This window comes from Anopheles merus, chromosome 2R, assembly GCF_017562075.2.
Source record: "Anopheles merus strain MAF chromosome 2R, AmerM5.1, whole genome shotgun sequence".
NCBI lineage: Eukaryota > Metazoa > Arthropoda > Insecta > Diptera > Culicidae > Anopheles > Anopheles merus.
In genome coordinates this window covers 30876728-30897262 of record NC_054082.1, presented here as the reverse complement: position 1 = coordinate 30897262, position 20535 = coordinate 30876728, and the positions used below count along the sequence as shown (strand labels likewise).

General features: G+C 48.6%; 1 protein-coding gene across 2 annotated transcripts in view; it reads left to right on the top strand.

The window, feature by feature from the left end:
* LOC121600107 (uncharacterized serine-rich protein C215.13) overlaps positions 1-20535 on the top strand; it is a 78675-nt gene that overhangs the window by 24595 nt on the left and 33545 nt on the right. For both annotated transcript variants that reach the window (XM_041928425.1, XM_041928418.1), the window contains one exon: positions 3918-5366. In XM_041928425.1, coding sequence (XP_041784359.1) covers positions 4305-5366 — 1062 coding nt within the window. In that variant the 5' untranslated portion in view covers positions 3918-4304. The remainder of the gene's footprint in view (positions 1-3917; positions 5367-20535) is intronic.

Below are 20535 nucleotides of genomic sequence, written 5' to 3'. Positions count from 1 at the left end.
CGAGGCGAACGAACCACCCACTGCCACGGCTGTAATCATGATCATCTCATGATCGTAAAATTCATCTCACCGAATTCGCCGGATCTCGCACCGCACTGCTGATAGCTGGTGGGCTTGCCGATCCCGCCGGCCGGGAATGTGTGGAAAAGGGGGCACACGAACGGTTGTAAGCCATACCGTAGCCGTGTGAGGGAGGTGGGAGAAAAGCCAGCAAGTCTCCCCAGACACACACACACACTCGAGGGGTGGGTGTGTTGTGGCTGGTGCTGCACGGAAAGAGGAGAAAAATCCAATTTTCCCATCCCCAGAAACAGAAACCGAAGCCAGCCAAATGCCAGCCATGGCCCGCAACCATAGGCGCTAACTGCAAGCGCTACGTTGGAATCAGGCTTTGAAAATCTTGCCACGGTACGAACCCAAGCCACGCGGCAGGAAGGAAGAGCGCAAACTGCGATCTAATTGCGCTACACCCTCGCAATTGACCGTGAGGTTTTTTCCACAGTTTTGTTTCCGAAGGAGAGCCTTGCAGTCCCGAAACGGCCGAGAGATCGCAGTTCTGGCGCTGAGCAATTTTTACCATCGCAGCTTATCATTGCATTGTTTTATGTTTTTGCCTTCTTTCTGCACTTTTCTGCAAAAGGCCATCGACATTTGTGTCTATTTCTCGATCGTTTGTGTATCACTAATACACCAAGCGTCACACACAGCAGCTTTCCACAAGCGTTAGCACAAAGCACTGACACGCAGAATAAAGTTGTAAACATATACTATAGATCACCATAAATTTAATTCCCATTAACTCCCCATAACCATTCATCCATTCTCACCCTTTCTGGTACGGCGTGCAAGAACGCGTCGGGAGAAAACGGCGCTAACGAGAAGCTAAAACTAGCCAGCCTCAACACAACCGACTGTTTCTAACCACCCAGCCCCGAGGGCCCCAACCATAATCACCAATCGATTACGGAACGCAATCATTGGCTGTGCAAGCCGGGCGCCTATTTCCCGGACCCGGCTTTTGGTTCGATTCCCACTACGAAAGAATCCAAATTTACGAGCTCAATCTGAATCGAAATGGGGAAAGGAAATGCGCCCGCACGCACACAAGCACGTATATTTTACGCTCACCGCCTTTTGACACCTGATTCCGTTCGAGAAAAGTTGTTTCTGCCTCCTGCCAACAGCGGCTCCGAACGAAACGGGTTAGGCTGGATGTGAAAATTCTTGCCTCAATTTGTTTGAACGTGTTTGCTGCCGACACCTTCCCAGGGCGGGACGAGTTAGAAATGAGAAATCCCCTTTATAGTACGATCACCTGTCGTATGGTTAACAGTGGGCCGTTTTATTTCCACCTATCGATTGGGTTTTGATTTTTTTTTAAACTCCAAACCTGACGACCTTCCCTCTATCGATTTCAAATAGGAGCCGTGCAGACGCCACTGCTGGAGGCTGCGCACATAAAGTAGTCATAAATTTAATGCCTCTGCTACTGCTACGCTATGCTCCACGCTCGGGAAGATATGCTCGTAAAACTGCGTGCGCGTAGTCCATAAAACTGTCCGTAGCGTTGTAACACTGAACCGTATCGGGTCGGATCCAATTTCCGTACTCATCAACAAGCGGCTGCTTGACCTAGGTTTGGGACCGGGGCCCGTTCGCTTCTCTTAGAGCCATACCTCACTCGAGCAGGTGCAATGGGTGCTGCAAATAGCTTGCCAGACCTGTTGAAGATGTGATTTATTACGCCGCGTTTTCGGTACAGCAAAGGTAACTGCACTTGAAGATGCCAAGAGAACGGAAATGTAGGTCAAAAGTAACTTTCTCCACCTCGAGAAGGTACGGCGCAATGAATAGGCGAATATTTGGATACCCAGTCGGTTGGTGCATGAGTTATGTTGCGTTCTAGAAAATGCAGCTGCATGAAATCTGCATGCTTCACGATCTTTTTACTGCACACAATATTAAAACTCAATCCTTCACATCGTCTGTTGGAGGAAAAAGCAAAAAAGAAAGGGGGAAAAATAATCCACCTACCGCGGTCTAATTAATTACTAGAAGGCAACCCTTTACTTCCCGCAGTAATTACACATTTCGGGCCTCGCGGGTAGGTGGGTTAACCCTGCGAACCCAATTTCTCGCTAATTAAAATGTCTGCAACGTGTGAAAATGGGGCGTTCTACTGGTTGACCTACCGACCGATCTGTCGATCGTGTGATCTACAATTTGGAGGGTTTCACAATTGAGAAACGTAACACGAACTTTGCTTCTCTCTTTTTTTTTATTTTCATTTCGGTATTCGCTGGTGGGACGTAATTAAAGCATAGAAAACTCACCCACCGCCGTACGAATGTGAATCGAAACAGTACGCCGCGCCGCTGGTGAAACGAACAGTGCGCGGAAGGTGTATCTATTTGATGTGCAACCTTCCCGCAAGGTTACCACAAAAAAGGGAACAGAGTCTTCCCTAATAAGGCCAACGCACGGAGGCATTGCGTTTGATGAACAAATAAAAAAAAAACATCAAATGTGGTGAGAGTTCAGACAAACAAAAACGATCTTTTAACTTTGAGAAAGAAGCAGAGGCACGCGACAATTGACAGGGCTTAAAGAGGAGGTCTTTGCGTTCGCTCTGCTCCTACCAGCCGTAGTTGTATTGAAGCTGCTGGCGCCTTCGTACCGGTACAATTGCGCCTTAGTACGATCAATTCGTTCCCTCAGCCAACCGGATCCAAAGCAAATATGCAAACGCGTGCCTACGGATCGGGAACGACAGCAAAAAAAAAGGAGCGTAAAAGAAGGAAAAAATCAAACCCCAACTGCCGCCAGCATGACAAGTCAATTAAGCAACTAGAGTACGCAAATGGATCTCGATCTGGAATGGTGCGGTTCCACCACGGTCACCACTTGCAAAACCCGATCGCTCTCTGTGCGACTTGCACGCACAAATGGGAAGATCGCACCGGTGCTGTGACGCTTCAGGCCCTTGGGACTGGGTGGGATCCGGCGTGCGGAAGTAACGATTCGGTTTGGATGTGTTGCTCACATACGCGACGAAAGCGCACGGGGATCGGATCGTAATCAGCCTCCGGTTTGACCTGAAAATTGTGTGGCAGATCCCGATCTAGGTCGCTGTCGTCGATCGAGCCTTGGTTCCAGTTCGTGCTGGTTTCGAAAATGTCACCCACCGACCATAGAGTGTCGGCAATTTTCCGTCGCTTTGTGGTTTGCTTTTTAAAATCCAACTTGGAGAAAAAAGCCAGACAAAAGCTTGCCGTGAAGAGGGGTTTGCAGAGAATTAAGATATCAACGTATTAACAGTTCTTGAGACACTAGAAACCCTCAAACGACTTTGGTATCTTGATGTTCTGTATATAAATAGTCTATTTTCTTCAATCATCACCACCCCCAAACGAACATGATCATACAACAAAACAACGCACATTAAGCGCACAATAACATCTCTCTCTCTCAAACACTGCCACAATCGCCTAAATTAAAACATAATCCTCCCTCATTTCAAAGTGCCTCGCCAAGCTAACCATTTTTGACTCATTATCTTATCGTAATGGCATCGATAAACGGTGCGTTTTGACTAGTGCCCGAAAGCCATCCCCTCCTTCAGATTGATGGATACCAAAGAGTCCCGATAAGAAAGGGGTCGCTTGTAGTAATAACAAAAAAAACTGCCCCTTTATCCTAAAGCATCTGTCTGCCAGCTGTCTGTTTCTCGTCGTTTTACCTCTGTTCTGGCCGTCTTTTTTCTTTGCCTTGCCAAGCTGCGCCTAATCTTTTCACAATCCACAAAATGTACAAAAAAGCGTTTCTCATCGTCATCATCATCATCATCATAATTTTTAACAGCAAAGACTAACCTATAATTTGGTTCTCTATTTACCTTTCCCACTTTCTCGTTGCAGAACTTGCAGCCATTTTCCCGAGCCGGTGGACTATTTGTCTTGGAAAAGTGCTTCCTTCGTCCGATCTCGGAACGATCTGTCGCTCTCTGGAAGGGGGAGGTCTGTAAAACCCGATTCAAGATACCGGCTCCAGCATTATTATTCCTCCCGCCCAACCAACGTGAAACAATGTGGAACTGTTGAGACCGGCCTCAAGTGTCTAAGCGTCACCTTTCAACCTCCGTTCCCTTTATTTTTTGTGCTGCAAAACTGCACCCCATAAAAGCCGCCCCCTGCCGTGGTTCGTGCGACCCCCTGTGTGGCGAATATAATTACCGACTCGTGAAAAGTGTCACTCCGGGTTGCGCATCGCCCATCCGAGCATCCGATTCCGCATCCAAGTGCAAAATGGTGACCTGTCAAAAGTGGATGGTGCTGGCGGTAAGCTTGCAGCTGCTAGCGCTGGGAACGTGGGCGATACCATCGCCCGCCAGCTCGAAGCGGACGGAGGAAGCGGCACCAGCGGCCGCCGTGCAGCTGGACTCGGACACCGGGGACGATCGTGAGCTGAAGAGCGACGACGACGGGTACGACTTTCTGTCGATCGATCAGCTCTTCCTCAACAACCCGCAGTACCGGCAGCTGATCAGCGATCTGCAGGCCCACACGTTCGGTAGCAACTGGCGCCGAAAGCGTGATGTTGCCGAAAACGAGCTGCCGGAAGCGTTTCGCAGCGACGAATCGCTAAGTTCGCCCCGCGCCTCAACCGTACCCTCGACGACAACGACGACGACGACTACAACGACGGCAAAGTACACGACGAGCGCGGCTGTTGCTTCCAGCACGCCAAACGAACCGCTCGTGACCGATGTCGGCTCCAACCGGGACATGGCAGCAGCTTCATCCACCGCTTCCGAAATGCCGAAAGCGGCCGCCCTCACAAGCACACCGGCAAAGTCCAAGGAATCGCCCAAGGAGGTAACAAAACCGTCCACGGCCAGTTCGACCGCGGGAACTAGCACCACTACAGGCACCACCACCACCACCGCAGCATCCTCCTCCGTCACGGCAACGTCCGTGCGGGGAAGCTCGACCGTTGCTACCAGCGCCTCGTACGGTTCGTCCGGTTCCACGGAGGCTCCCGTCGCCCGCAATGCCACGCTGGAAATGACGACGGCGGCAGCCCCGATCCGTGCCAGCACTCCGCGCCGTCTGTCGCACAAAAACAGCTCGAACAAAAACAAGAACAAGCTTACGGCCGCCATGGCTGCGGCTGCCCAGGCCAACAAACCGACGGTCAGCTCGGGCGGACCCGGACCGAGCACGGTCAACGTGAACAAGGTCAGTGTCAGCAGCAACGCGGTGGCAAGCAGCAGCAATCAGCTGCCCCAGCAGACCCCACCAGCTGTAACGATTCCGGCAACGGAAAATGGTACCGCGTCCGGACCGGCCGGCAACAATAAAGATAAGGTAAGTTTTGGAGGGGATGAGATGGCAGCTTTCGGAAAAGATTGTTTCTAACATTGTATCACCAATAACCGGAAAGCACTCGGTGTGGCGATTACCAAACGTTGAGCGGCTCGCCAAACCGTTGCGGCGCTTCGGGGTGGTCTGCACGCATTCTGGTACAGGCAGGACGGCATCCTTCTTTCGCAGAATGCGTTGTAATCGGGAGGTAGATTGTAGCCTAATTTTTGAAGCGAGCTAAACTAGGGCATAGCGTGATGGAACAAAAAAACTGAAACAAAACTGTTCCAGTGACCGAGTGTGTGGCGTCATCGTCGTTCCCGCGCTCCCGATGCGCGGTGTAAACGGTGCGCAAAGCAGCCGAAAACAAAAATCTCATCAAATGACACACCAAAGTCGATTTAGCCAACGGGACCTGCCAGTGTCGGTTCTCACGGCAATCGGCGATACGAAAAGTCGACGGTTCCGGGAAAGCGTTTTCCTCCGGTTTGTGCTACTGCCTTTGCTCAGGTGGCTCCACATGTCGGGGTTTTTTTTTTTTTTATTGCCATCCAAGAATTGCATAACACTCCCCTGACCATGACCGTGCGGGCTTGTTGAGCCATGATCTGGCGAACCATAAAATGATACATTTTTATTGTGCAACACCATTGCAACAGTTTACGATGCATAACTCCTCCCAGATAGCTAGAACAACTTAAAGCACTTTAAGCGCCTTCCGAAGGCGGCAATAAAGCTTCTAATTAATTGCAAAACACCTCATCATTCCGGGCGGGTAAAATGTAGAACAAATCAGCAACATCGCCTCACCTGCATCGCTTACCTTCGAGCAAAAACCGAACGGGGAAAAGTCCATTCTCGACGCAAAAGTAGGTTGTGTACCAGTGCACTATGCCGAGGCAAATGGCTAGCATTGAATTTATGGCCCCCGCTTCATTCCCGATGAAAGTTGCCCTGAGTAGGGATGGCGGGCAACATTCTTCCGCTCCGCCTGTGTAGGTGCGTTTATTTTTGCAAAGCCTCTATTCTAGACGAACAGCAAGCGAAACAGCAACAACCAGCAGGCCCAACCGAATAGTCTGCTACGTCTGCTGCGAGAATCAAAACACGCTGTCCAGGTCCGGCTAACTGCAAAACTCCACAGCGTTTGGGTTCCACGTACCGTATGCTTTCTACCGGCACCGGCGTCGTACTTCGTACCTCGTTAAGCTCGCCCCATCGAACGGTTCCTTAACGGTTCATTCGGCCCGTACGAATACGCAGCCAAAACCAACGCACACTCGACTGAGCGCTGGCAGACGGTCGGTTCTGTGTGTGGTTCTGCAGTAGGCCACGTCGGCTGTTCGACGCTTCACTGCTTGACAAAAGGCTTGCCTTAGACACTGGCACCATGTTCCCGAACGCTGAATTAATCAAGTCAGCACTGCTATCTCCAAAGCCTAACAACTCCCCTGGGCAAGAGAACAGCTCCATTACAGCGGAATATTGACCGCGAACGATCGCCGTAAGGAGGCGGCCCGCCAGCATGCGATCCGCCGCCGAAGCAATCTGCGATACGCTAATTAATCGAGCGCCTTTAAGGGCGCCCCAATGCATGTTAGGATCGGCGGACGAGATAAATCGTTCCGCTGCAGTCGGTTGATGCATACACAGCAACAACACGAACAACTAAAAAACGAATCCACCGAACCCATCAATCGCCATGATCTATTGCAAGCGTTATCGCACCAACCGTATCAAGGTGAGAGTGGGCTCCAGGGACGCATTAGCTTGTGACATCAACCCGTCCTAGAGAATGTCTTCCGCGTCTTGCATGCAGGTCTCTGGAGCACACGGCCACAGTGGACGGAAGTGGTTGAGCGAACCGATAATGAGCCGTAGGCGTGTCTTGGTACGTAATGCTCGCATGCTTAACCACCAGTACCTGGCTACAAAAACGTCCGCGAAACGCCCCAGAACGTTTGTGCTCCAGTGTTCTGGGCGGTGGCAAGATTTACGAGACGACTTTTAACTGGACGTCGCGTCACGTAATTTGTTCTCCTCGCTGTTCACCCCAACCCGTCCGCGAAAAAGGGCGATTCTGCACCGTTAGTCTTGTGGTCAGTCCTGCTAGGGGCAATTCCTCTGCACTACAAGAAGTGGCGAAACGTGAAGAATTTGTGTCACTACGTACAGCCGGAACCGGGCAGGACGACATCGCGCGGCGAAAGCGCCTTTATGCAAAACATGCTTGACGCGTAACCGCAACCGTGGAATGATTCCCCTTGTTGTCCCTTTTATCACCACGTGTGTCTGAAAGGTTCACCAAGAATGTTCGCTGGGCGGTTGGAAGAATGTGAACAGTTATCAGTAGCCTGCAGGCCTGATGGGCTATAAAGCTTATGTTGATTATAAGATCGTTAGAACTATGAACGGTGCTGTTGGGTTGCGTACACAACTTGTAGAACTAACGGAAATCCTATGAACTGTACGTTTTGCTTATCAAACGAGCATTATTGATTTACTGCCAAAACGTTATAATGGGACGATAAGGGACTATCTACTAAACTGATTTATAATACTATAAATCAAATATTGCGAAACAGCACTAGCTAAAGAACATCGCGAGGTTTACTACGAGACAGTCAAATAAAAGAAGAATAGGTAGAATATTTGAATGTAATAAGAATTCTAAAATTGCAATTTCCCTTGACAATATAGCAGAAGATTAACCTCATATGTGAACATCAGAAGAAGCGTTTTTGGTCAATTTCTACGCCATAATGGACATGGACATTCGTCATAATCCCAATGGAAGAAGCTTCTAATGTAGATTGCTTCACGATTTCGTTCATAATAGTCTTTTCTTTTCTGTTCAAGATTCGCTGCAAAGAAGACTTCTATTTTGGAATAACAAAAACCCATTAACTGTACTCTTAACTTCATTTCAACTACAGAAGATCGTTCTCCTTCACGTCTGTACATCTACTATAATGCTGTCCAGTTTTGACAATCTACCAAACTGTGCCATTATTTCCTGTCTGCCTGTCAAAACAGCCCAGGGCGTTTAAGCACAGGATTAGCGATGTGTATACCATTTATTAATGCTATACATTCACTTCTGCTTCTTCATCTACAAACAACTCCCGGTTATGTGCACATATCTCTTCATTCGATTCCACCTGCCTTTCTGCCAACCGACACAAATTCGCAACCAGAAGATTAACGTTGCGAACCGTGAATTTTCCGTCCAATTATCTCGCCACTCGGACTCGCCACTCGGCACGAGGGACACAGCCAGCCAAAGTGATGTGTAAACAAACGCGGATGCGCACAATCCGAGCAATCAGCTGGGGCGGGAGAGAGATGCTTTTCCACAACCCATTATTGGGTGGTATTGGCCTACACTGGATCTAGATGAAAAGACGAAACGACGGAGCTTTGGCAAAACGTTCTAGGCGGTGGGGACCCTCCTTACTGCTACGGCTAGGCGAACGTAATTGACGCGGGAGACTGGAACTCCCGTACGGATTGAGACAGAATGAAGAATGACCCAAACCGAAACCCGAAGATGATCACCTTCACAGCCTACGGTACCATCTAATTGGATAATGATCGTGCAGTAGCCACCGGAGAAGCCCTTGGCGGTGCTGGTACTGCTTTTGCAGCAGCAGCAGCAGCTGCTGCTGCTGGAAGAATCACATTAGATCCACAATCACAAGGTCTCAGGTCTAAGTGCTGGTTTGGTGCCATTTGTTCGGCAGTTCAGCACCCGACAGCCAGTCAGATAGCAACGTACACTGCCTTTCTTCTTTGCATTTGGTGTGCGATAGCTCGAAATTAAGCCATTCCCTCTTCGCTTTGTCCGCTCCCGGGATATACCGGGGGATGCCGGGGTTTCGAATTAAATTTAATTAAACAAAATTGGATGATCTAATCAAACGTGTACGGTCGCATCAGGCCCGTACGAACTGTGCCGTGGCTAGCGGGCTGCCAGCAGTTAATCAACGTCCAATACCGTGCAGTCCCGAGATTCCGATGCGTACGATGATGTTGATCTAACCAACCGGAACAACAGAGCGAGACGAACGCTCTTATGCGCTCATCAACGCATCCTCTTGGGGGCTTCTAATAATCGCGGGCAAAGCAAGAAAGCACGTGGTAAGTAGGGAAGAGCAAGCAACTGAACACCTTAACCAGCCTTTGGCTGTGCTGATACCGATCAGTATGGGAGTACGGTTAGTCGATTGAATTGACAGTTCACGCTCGCTTTGGCGTCTCGTTTCCGGCTGAAACCGTGGAAGAGCCCGTCCAGTTCCAGCTTCCAAGCAAAACACGTTCAACAAATTCTCTACGTTTGTGCACGATGCTCTTCCCGCGATTGCCAGTTCCGGCCAGTGCAAACGATGACAACTGGAACGCTGGCACCGTTTCGGTAGCGTACCGACACACACAACGGTCCCCCTCCTTCGGTGTTACCTTTTTTCGGTGTCGATTCTACCATACTGCCATAGCACTGACACACTTCACACGCCACGGAGGTTGAGCATAAAATTTAACGTTTATCATAAACGCCCTTCCATGGTGCACTCTCCCAAGGGAAGCGAACGCAGAACGAAGTGCTCACGATCCAGTTTTATGACGATTACGTTCCATCAAAATCACACTCTTTTAATTATTTCATTTTGTACGGACCTTTAGAAGCCGTTCGCTGTGGGACGTTATGTTGCATCGTTTTGTTGACGGCAACCGACGCAGCAACGATAAAAGCGGAGCAGTTCTCATGATCTGGAGTTTGTTCTTTAATGCGCACTCACGTTGTTTTCCCCGGATCGTACTTTAATTTCATACGGTTTACCTAACCTGTGTTGCTGTTTACTCATCACCGTCCACGTTGCGATGCTTCAGAAACAATGGCAGGTCGGCTGTCGTATAGCAAACCGTTGCTGCGTTGCTTTTATGATAAATGGCTCCCTTTCTGACATAACATTTCGAGCCGTTGCGCAACGAATAAGGCGATTTCTTTAGGTGTGCATAAATATAGCTGCCTGCGAGTCTATCGATTTGCTATTTCTGCTCCATCGAGTACGATTGCGATCGACACATTACCGCTAAGCTGGCAATTGATGTGCATAAATCGAATTGATCGTCACGACCGCACGCACTTCCAACCGACTGGCACTCTCGATCTTTCTCCTATCTTTCTCTTTACTGCCCTTAGATCGCTTCATCTTGGCTGTGCTTCTGACAGCATCCGATCAGCTCCCGTTTCTGATCGCGAAGGTCGATTCCATTCTGGTGCTGTTTCCTATCATTCCTAGAACACAAACACAGACACACACACACACACGCGCCCTCGGAACGATGCCATCCATCGAACCGGTCCCGGTGGCGACCAGTTTTACTACATCGATGCGCAACCACAGCCTCGCTTGCGCTTGCGCACCTGATGTTTGCCCCAGGGAGTGCCGTTGCAGATGTGCGCCCGGAGTTCGCCCCAGCTTCCGATCCCGGGTGATCGACATACCACCGGCCGAGCGGTTTGATGCAACGTGACGGCATGCCAACCGCTAATAGCCTTCAAAGCTGCAAATTAATGTGCTCGCGAATGGATGATGAACGATCCAGCAGGCAGCGCACGGTGCGCTTCTTCTAACTCTCTTTTTTTTATCATCGCAAGCGAAAGAACTGATGTTGCGCAATCATTCGGAATGGGAAGCATTATCGCTGGACAGAACACAACTTGTACGCACATTCCTCTTACCCTGTGTGAGCTGGTTTTTTTCGTCTTTTTTCTGTTTAAGCTTTTGCTGCAGGGTTAAGTGAGAGTTTGTACCAGCCATCCGATTCCCGTTGAATTCCCCTCGGAACAAGTTGACACTTGTTGGGACGAAAGAGGTAAAAGAGCAACGAAAGAGCAAAATTGATTTAGCTGACAAATGCGGTCCACTGCCTTTCTCGCTCTTTCTCCGTGCCCACAGATCCCAAATGCTCGAACCGTGTTACAGTGAAAAGGAATTTGCTACCCGCACCAAACTCCGCTAGTCACACAGTTACAAACTTCCCTTTCGAATCGATCACTGCCCTCCGGCGCCCAGTTTCGCGACGAGAGTGGAGTGTTGTTTCTTTAGACTCTCTGGCTAAACGACATCCTTCAAGCCGGACGTCAACTGGCCCCCATCTCGAGGACGGGCGAGTACAGTATTATTAGGCTGATGGAAAAATTGATTTTCCTTTCCCACCACCGCACTATCACACCAACGTGAACTGACATCTTAATGGCTGATTATTTGTACCCAGGGTTGGGATTGATTTTTGCAGGAATTTTAATGCCACCGCTTTCCGAAAGCATTGCGCGTTTTTCCCGTGATAGATTTCCATTTTTTTCCCTATCTGCACTTTTCCCAGAAAGCGTTTTGATTAGCAATTCAAATTGCTGGTGGTTTGGAGCAATGATTGCTGCTAATAATTATTCGCACAGAGAGCAATGAGAGTCGATGCTGGGATGCGCTGCGATTTCGATCGGCAACATTTCACTAACGCTGCTTCCCACACGACGCTTGTTGGCGGATCGGATGCTAATGTGAGATCACGTCACAGCAAAGACGAAACTGACCACAAGAAAGACGATAATGGTACTAATAAGCATGCTGGCGAGGGATGATTTATGTTTATCTACAGCATAACCGTTGCGATGCGGCGTACTGCGTTGCCCCTTCCTTGATATGTCCCCCGCCTACAGTACGATCGATTAACCCAACCCCGGACGGATGACAAGGCCGGGTTCGTCACCTACGAGCGGCATTCAAGTCCCTGCCCAACGCAATCGTCCATCGAACGTACGAGTTTGTCGCGCCTTTAACTCAAAAACGGGGTTTGTCGCAAAACGGGGTGTACTGCGAAGCGTGTAAAAACACACCCCTGCAATGATACTCGCTGCACCGTCGCCAGTGCGCCAGGGGTGCGAATTGGAACGTTTCGGTTCGCACCGCCAGCCTTCACTTCCCTATCCCTAGGATAGTTGTATTATTAGCGGTATATACCGGGCCGATTGAAATTAAACTTTAATGATGATGGTTAGTGCCGGTGCGGTAGATGATGAGAACCTCAGTGTCGCCGTCCAGCTTGATGGGGCTAGGTTCGGTTCCCCGCGATTTTTGCAAACCATCCCAGGAGACAGGTTGATCCTGAAGCAGTGGTCGCTGGTGGTTCACACCTTTGTGAACTTGTTCCATTCGAACTTTACCCCGAAGAATGCGAGGGAAATGGAACAGATGACGTCAGTGCAGCGGTTTGCCAGCGATCGTTTCCAGCAATTTCTGATGCTTTTTACGCTTGTGGGATATTCGCTGTACCGCATCTGTGAGAGACTATGTTTTTTTTTTTTCATAAAAATGACAGATCATTTCCTACACATCCGTTCTGCAAGAATACAACACAGCATAAATCAATTATCGTCATCAGTACCACTCTCGGGAACGATTCATACATCTTACTAAGTTTCTGTGACTGCAAACGAGTTTTGCTGCCGAGAACTTGTACCCTTCCGGATGTTGCTGTTATTGGACAATTTTCTCACCGCCGTTTTTGTTCTGCTTTTTGCTTCCATTTGGCACTCAAAACGTGAAACCCAAGAGCACATTATATTGAGCATCCAATCTTGGGTAAAATTCTATTATTCTTAAAAATGTCTTCAGGCGCTTCTATAAACAACTTCAGGAGAAATATACGTTACATTCCCTCTACGTTTCCAAGCAATCGGCGCCGGTCAAATAAAAAGTAGCGGTACCAAACGAATGCCCCCTCACAAGGGCAATTGTGACGCGATTTGCGACCATTTACTCTGTTGACCCATAAAATCGGGAATCGAAACACCAGCTGGACTGCATCTGGAAGATGATGGTTGGAATGAAATAAACGAACAAACACTTCCAAAAACCGTGCCAAATAAATAACACAAAACAAAGGTGCAAACACACCGCTCCAGCAAGTCCAGCCACCTTTGTGGGCCTTTGTCCGGACTGGCAGAGCGGGTAATTAAAATGAAATGCTCACTGCACAGAACGGTGATTCGCACCACGTTGGAAGGAGAATGCGTTCTTGTACCATTAACGCTTTGCCGAGCGTTAGAGAGCTGAGGCAAATCAAATCTGCTACCACCATCACCAGATAGCGCTAACCCAACCACCCGAGTCGAAATGTGTTGTGAGCTTTACTTCACGGCAAAAGACAATGTGTGACCACGCAGTGTACGGTGAAATTCAGAATCGCCAGCAGAATATTACGGCCCGGTCAGTCCCTTACCTCCCTTTAAAGCGCGAGTATGCGCGAAATCATAAAAAAATACCCAAAACCGCTATTGTTTTGAAGTAGGATAAATGTTTAGACAAAGACCCCGGGGCAGATTGCAACCACTGCCAAACGAGGTACGTAACACAGAACAATTATTTCCGCCCCGCCTTCCGGGACCTCACCGCGACCGGGAGCGATTAGGGTGATTAAAATTGGGGTCAGTTTCATGGCTTGGTCGGCTTGATCACCGCCGGCCCGGTACTGTTACTCGCCTTCGTTACTGTTTCCGTACCGTGCGTCACCGGCTCAGACAGCTACGAGGGGGTTTGGAATCAACCTTGCCCTACCTGTTAGATCATAAAACTGACCTCATAAAGCATTATTAATACGCCGGGAAATGCTTTTTTGCTGCGCTTCTTCATTTTTGTTTCGGTTCTCACAACGTTCGTCCATTTTCGGACCGTAGCAAATTTACAGATCCAGGCCCTGTGCGTGTGGGAACGGCGAAAAGCTGGGCTGGGATATTTGAAGAATTTGCAGACCGTTTTTGTGTAGCGCACCGGCGGTAAGCGACGAACCGTATTATGGATGCATTTGCACGGTCGTATTAAATGCCGCTTCAAACTGAGCGCTTCAGGTGTTCGAGAAAACTAATTCAAAGCCCCCTTTCGGTTCACGAATATTTTGCAATTTCAGTGCAGAGAGGCCAAATTTGCAATAACAACGAAGAAAGAATGTCTTTTTCGTGCAAATTCTCATGACACGCTCCCGTTATTTCGTACGTTGCAAGCGTCTGCGGAAGCGTTCTCGCTGGTGGAACAAAACGACAAACGGTGAACTGGTTCAATCAAGTTGGCTGTTGCCTTTCTTTGCCTTCAACCGATGCGCATTACATCCACCCGAACGCGCAAACAATGCCGTGAATTGGAAGGAATCTTCCCAAACACTTGTCGAACCCGAAACGCAAACGAATGTAATTGAGTCATGGAAAATGTAAACTCTCTGTTGGAAATGGAAACGTTTGTTGATTTTTCTCGCATGCTCTCGCGTTGCCCCGGCTCGGATGCGCGTTTGCACTTGGCGTTCTGGTATCCCTCACTTTGCCTCACCAGAGCTACCTGGCGTTCTTGTGGGAAAATATCCCGTTGCACACGCACGCTGGGAATAGGTTTTTGGGTCGATTTATCCAAACACTCCCCAAACCAAACGTTCCCTTGCGTATCTGTTTCAAATTAAATAGAGGAAAAAAAACCCTTCGCACCCAGTCTCTCTACCCCATTCCCTTTCTAACTGTGATGATTATCGTTTTAATCGCCACTCTACAAATTAACGGTCTCGCCTCCGTCCTTCCCGTTCGGTTAGATTCAATATTCGGCTGGAAAGGGTCTGGAAAGCCTTTCATCCATAAGAAGCACGTTAGTGTGGCGTCCGTTCGGTCTTACCCCAACACAGATGCATTTACAAGGCTGTCAATTTGGAACGGTAAAGGAGACAAACATTTCGATTATGATTGCTGCAACATGTTTTCCTGTTGAAATTGACCCGTTTTTTTTTCTCGTGGCATGAATTAGCATAAAAACTTCAACCGAAGGTCAGTTCAAGGGATCACAAACCCCTTTTCCAAGGCTCCATCTCCAAGGGCGCTCAAAATGGTGCGATCATTACAACCACTATCGCGTCGCATCGTACGGTCATAACGGTCGAACCACAATAGGGCTGATAACGATCGATTGCGTTAAGTGTGTGTGTGTGTGTGTGTGTGTTTGTGTGTATTTGTATGATTTGCATGAACCCGACATAATTCGTTTCATGCTGTGTCACGAAACGGTCAAAACGGTGATGCACAATCGAAGGCATTTAAATGATCAGCATGCACACGACCTTCGGCTTGTGGTTCCTTCGAAGCGATCTTTCTCGCCCGCGCATGAATTATTGCAGGAAATTGATCATACAAATATCGAACACAGCCATTGCTCCATTGCTCCATGCATCCATTGCCTGCGACTCGGTCGCGACCAGACCCTGAACTTTTCCTGTACATTGCCCATATAAAGAGGCCGTATCTACGTTTTATCATTCCATCCAAGGTCTTGGAACAGAGAAAAAAAAAGTTGCCCTCTGTTACATTTTCCCTCGGTTTCTATTGTTGCAGTTCAGCACAAACAATCTAATGACCTGATTACCGGTCAATGGCGGTTTAGAAATTCTGCCATTTTTCCATATCTTCATCATCGAACCCGTCCATTTTCCCCTTCACGGTTCATTTGAGACAAAGTAACCCAAACGTACCATTCGCTTTCCAAAGTGCGGGACGGGCATATCACCGGCCTCGTTCGTTTCGCATCGGAAATGCAGCAAAACTTCGCCAACACGGAGCGGGAGTTAGAGAGTACATTCCCTGCTCCAAACACTCACACCACAATCAGTACCACCGTGCGAGGGGGGGGGGGGAGGGGGGAAAGTGTAAAATGATATTTTGAATGCGTTTTGATAAGTAATCATTGGTTTGGCAGTGAAAGTGTAGCTGCGGCCTATCGCCGGTGTGAGATCTGGTTTAACGCTCGCACAATTAAAGAATCAAAACAATACGCAATGACCTACATGGGCAGCAATTGTTGCCAACAAGCACAGCAGCAGCTAGTTACCGCAGATAGTTCCATGTAACTTCGGCAGGAGTGTTGCACTGAAATACGATTTCAAAATAATGGTTGAAAGTTCTTTTCCCCTTTTCATCGCACGTACACACTCACCAAGGCCGCACAGAAACGATTTGTAATCATTAGCAAATCAATCGCGTTAATACACGTCGATTGCGGCCTGTTGAAGCTTATCTCCAAAGGTACAAATCACTTCACGACCTCCGTACGGTTGACTTGAACACACAATCAAGAAACTAAAGCTCAATCGGAAGCAATTTTACCATCGCTGTTGCGCGATGGTTCAACTTGCTCGGTTCGCTCGATTCGCCCCCGGGATGATTGCACGGAGGGGGTTATGTTCTTGCTGTGTTGTTCAAGCGAGCTCTGCCACAACACCCCGCCCCGTAACGATGCAAATTATCGGAATTTAACCGCGTTCAACCCAGAACAAATAGACCAAAATTGCCGTTTGAGCTGGGAAGAACACAACACAAAAGGAAGAATGGTTCGATGCGAAGCAACATCGGGGCAAATATGCTGCTGCTCAGCATCCAATCCAAAAAAAAAAGCAATCTCATCATTCACGCGATCGAGCTAAGCAGCAGGACGATAACCTCACCACACCACATCGATGCTTAACGCTTCTGTATCGTACCGTTTCTGCAGCTCATCTCATCAATCAATTAATTAGCAAGAGTTCGTTTGCCTGTGCGAATACTTTGACCTACGGCCCGCCGCTTAGTTCATTGGCAGTCTTTGAACTCTTTGGGCAGAACGATGTGCAAAAAAGTGAGCAAAACGATGGCTAAACACGACTTGTAATCTAGAACCACAAAGCAGGTAATCGTTTTCCGCTAATGAGACGTTAACTGTTCGTCCCTGTCAGAACTTGATGAAAGTAATAAAATGGCTAAACGGATCAGCTCCGGCTAAATTCCAATCGCTCCAACAATGTGCTCTATGCGAAAGGAAAGCGTAATCCGGGTTCATCCCAATCGGTGGTCGACCTCAAACTCACCCACCCCCTCAAGCAACCCATCTGCTATTCCTATCTGCTACCGATTGATTTACGATCGAAAGTAAGCAAAACACGGAACTCGCGTAGAAAGTAAAGATCGACAAAAAAAAACACACACACACCCCAGAACCACACACCACCCAAGATCCTTTAGCAGACGGTGTGAAAATTATCATAAATACAATGCAAAACGCACAACAACCTTCCACCGGCGATTGAGATGTCGGCGAACGAGAAGGAACCCTCGACTGTAGACATGTAGGCTTGTTGATGGCCCCAGTTGATGGGGGAATTTGCAAATACGTTCACGCGAGGCGCCAAAAATCCGTGACTGAACTTTGGAATGGGCCTTCTTTTAGATGCCCGATCCCGCTCGCAGCAGCATATCAGCATTTGGTATTTGCTTTTTTTTTTCCTGCTCCCGCTCGGACGAGACTTTCCGTTCCCAAGCCAACGCCGCACAGCCCATGCTAAACAGGTCTCGCCTGCCGTGGCAGGTGAAAAATCAATCGGCAAATTTATTACCCCTGTTGGGGTGCTGCGGTTCAATCGCCATGGGCACGATTTTGGCTCTCACTTTCGTTCTTCACCCCGCGGCCGTATTTGTTGTGAATAGTTTCATGTTCCTGCTGATGGGTGGTATAGATTTTTTCATCTAGTTTTTACTGCAATTGACGGCGACCACCTGTTTTAGGCTCTGCGGCCGGAGCAGCCCGTTTAATGAGCTTGAGCGGCGGCTAATGGAACACGATCGCAGGTCACGGATTGCGCGATAAGCGCACTTTCCGATAATCGCACTCCGACAACAAGCCTGTGAGCGAGAGGGAGAGGGCTCCAATCGCCATTAGGCCGCACCATGCAGAGCACAATGTGGCGCTATTTTGCCACTCAGTTGAAAGCTATTGCAAAGTAAAAGCACTACCGCCGCCGTCGCTGCCACCGCCAGCTTCGGGGATGGGGATTTGGAAAAAGATTTTCCGTCAAATTTCACTTTCACGCTCCACCTTGGGGATCCGTTCTTTAGAAAAGATAGCAACTAGTTTTCGTGTAGTTTCGTTTTCTATTTTGTTTTGTGGTCGCTGTGGTTGATCTGCTTTTTGGCCGAAAACCTGATTTTGAGCCTTAGAGCGCGGTCAAGTGTTTTAGCAACAGCCTCAATATGCTTTCTTTGGGCGATGTGTGTTTGTATTTCACGCCTGCGATGGCATACGGATTGTAGCAAGCGATACATATCGAAGTATTTCAATTCAATTAGCTCGTAATGGCCATTTAACTACTCAGGAGTGTAGCATAATTGACTCATACTCGGCCCCGACCGTTTCTTACGCTGCATGTAATGAATATTGATAGTAAGCAGCTTGCTTGGAAACGTCTAGCTAAATCATTTTGCATTAACACCGAGCAAATGATGCTTGCTGTAGCGAATTATGCTGATGAATTATATTGAGTGGGAGTGGGATGCATCATTACTTCTGATGGTCACGTGTAAAAAGGGAGAAACTATGTTAATTTTGGCTTGAATTGAGACATTCAAAGAATACTATTCGATACAAAGGGTACAAACTCACACATCATGATTAAACTAATTATAGGCAATTGCTACAACTTTCACCTTCTTTTTGGTACTTTTTAATTGAGACAAGTTTTAAACGTGAAAAGAATGTGATAGTTGAACATGTTTACCAATCTAAAGTGTGGCAATGTTTCGCTATCTTGAGTATTTGTGCCCTTCCTTACCCACTCAAGCTGATAAGTCATTTCAATTGAACCATTCAACGGGAACAACAATAAGGAGCAACGACTCAAGATTCCTTCCTGCAGAACGGGACAGTTGGCTTCGTAGGAGAAAAAAACCCTCCCCACACATGCTTTCTGAAAGCATTTCTCATGAGCGGGAACGGAGCAACGGACCCTTGCGATCCAACGGGAAAGGGAATTCGGAATGAGCGTTCCGGCCAGCGTCTAACCGCTCCGCCCTTTCTCCCCGTTGCATCACTGGTGCGCGTTGATTGATTGTATGACTGTGGGCGATTATCATTAAATTCAGCCGCCTCGATACCTGCGCCACCGGCCACCGCGCGACCATCGACGCGATTGGCGCCAAAAGAGACTTGAACGATCGTACAAGCGGCGGTGTATAGGAAGCGTCATCTTCCCCGGGCAGCTTGCGGTGGCGCGATATCAAGCGCAATACAAACATCTCTACATGAGCGTGTTATTTTGCTACTCTTCGCGTACCACTTTCGCCTGTCCCGCCTGTTTCAGCTCGGCGCTACTCATAAATTCTTACCAAGCGCAATCAATACGCCCTTGCGCGTGCGCACTTGAGCGAAGGGAAGCTCACGGTGGTACGATATAAGTACTGTTAGTTTTATTGTTCCACCGGTCGGAGCGGTTGGCTCATCGTCACACAGCTGAGTGGTACGTGTCGGTGGTCCTCTGGCACCGAATGAAGGAAAAACAACTTGACGAGCTGAAAAAAAGGCGCCCACATACGCGAAGCACACAACATAATCGATGCAACCGACCAGGCAGGCAGCAAGACGGATGGTTGCGATTTCCGGATGGGAGCAAGTTTAATGAAATTTATCTATTAACAAGCTATAATTCAGTTAGCCGTACCGCTGGCTGGCATTCGGCCGGTCAGATTGAGATGGCGGTACGGGCAAATGGGAGTGGAGTGGACCGAAATGCGGCGTGTAATCAGCTGATGGCGATGCACCCGGGGATCCAATCAGCCGCTCTGATTATCGTTCATCGAGGTGGGGTTCATCGATTTAGATTAAATGTTGCCCCTTCACTTTGCGTTCGTCGCGAAGGTAGTGTTCAAAATTTGTAGCCTTTCGGGGTCGGTATTGCAAGGAGAAAGACAGCGACATGGAATGGTTCAGGATTCATTTCTAATCTCTCCGCGACTCCGCATAGATGCCTGAAAAGTGATTCCCAACCCGCAGCCAGGCAGCGTTAAGGCTTGCCTCGGCCCAAACTTGATCCCCCGTACAGATTTCGATGGTAATTGTCTCGGTAACTGTGTGCATCGAGGTATTGAAGCCATCGAGCTGCTGGTGCTGCCGACTGACTGGCAGCGTGGTAAGGATGATGATGTTGATGATGAGATCATTAGCACCTTTCTCTCGTTTTTCGAGCTGCTTTCCATCGGCGTCCGGCGGCATTGTTAGATTCGGCACAACGAGGAGCAGATTGGGGAGCAAAGAGAAGAGAAACAGCGCGGCATGTAACCGAT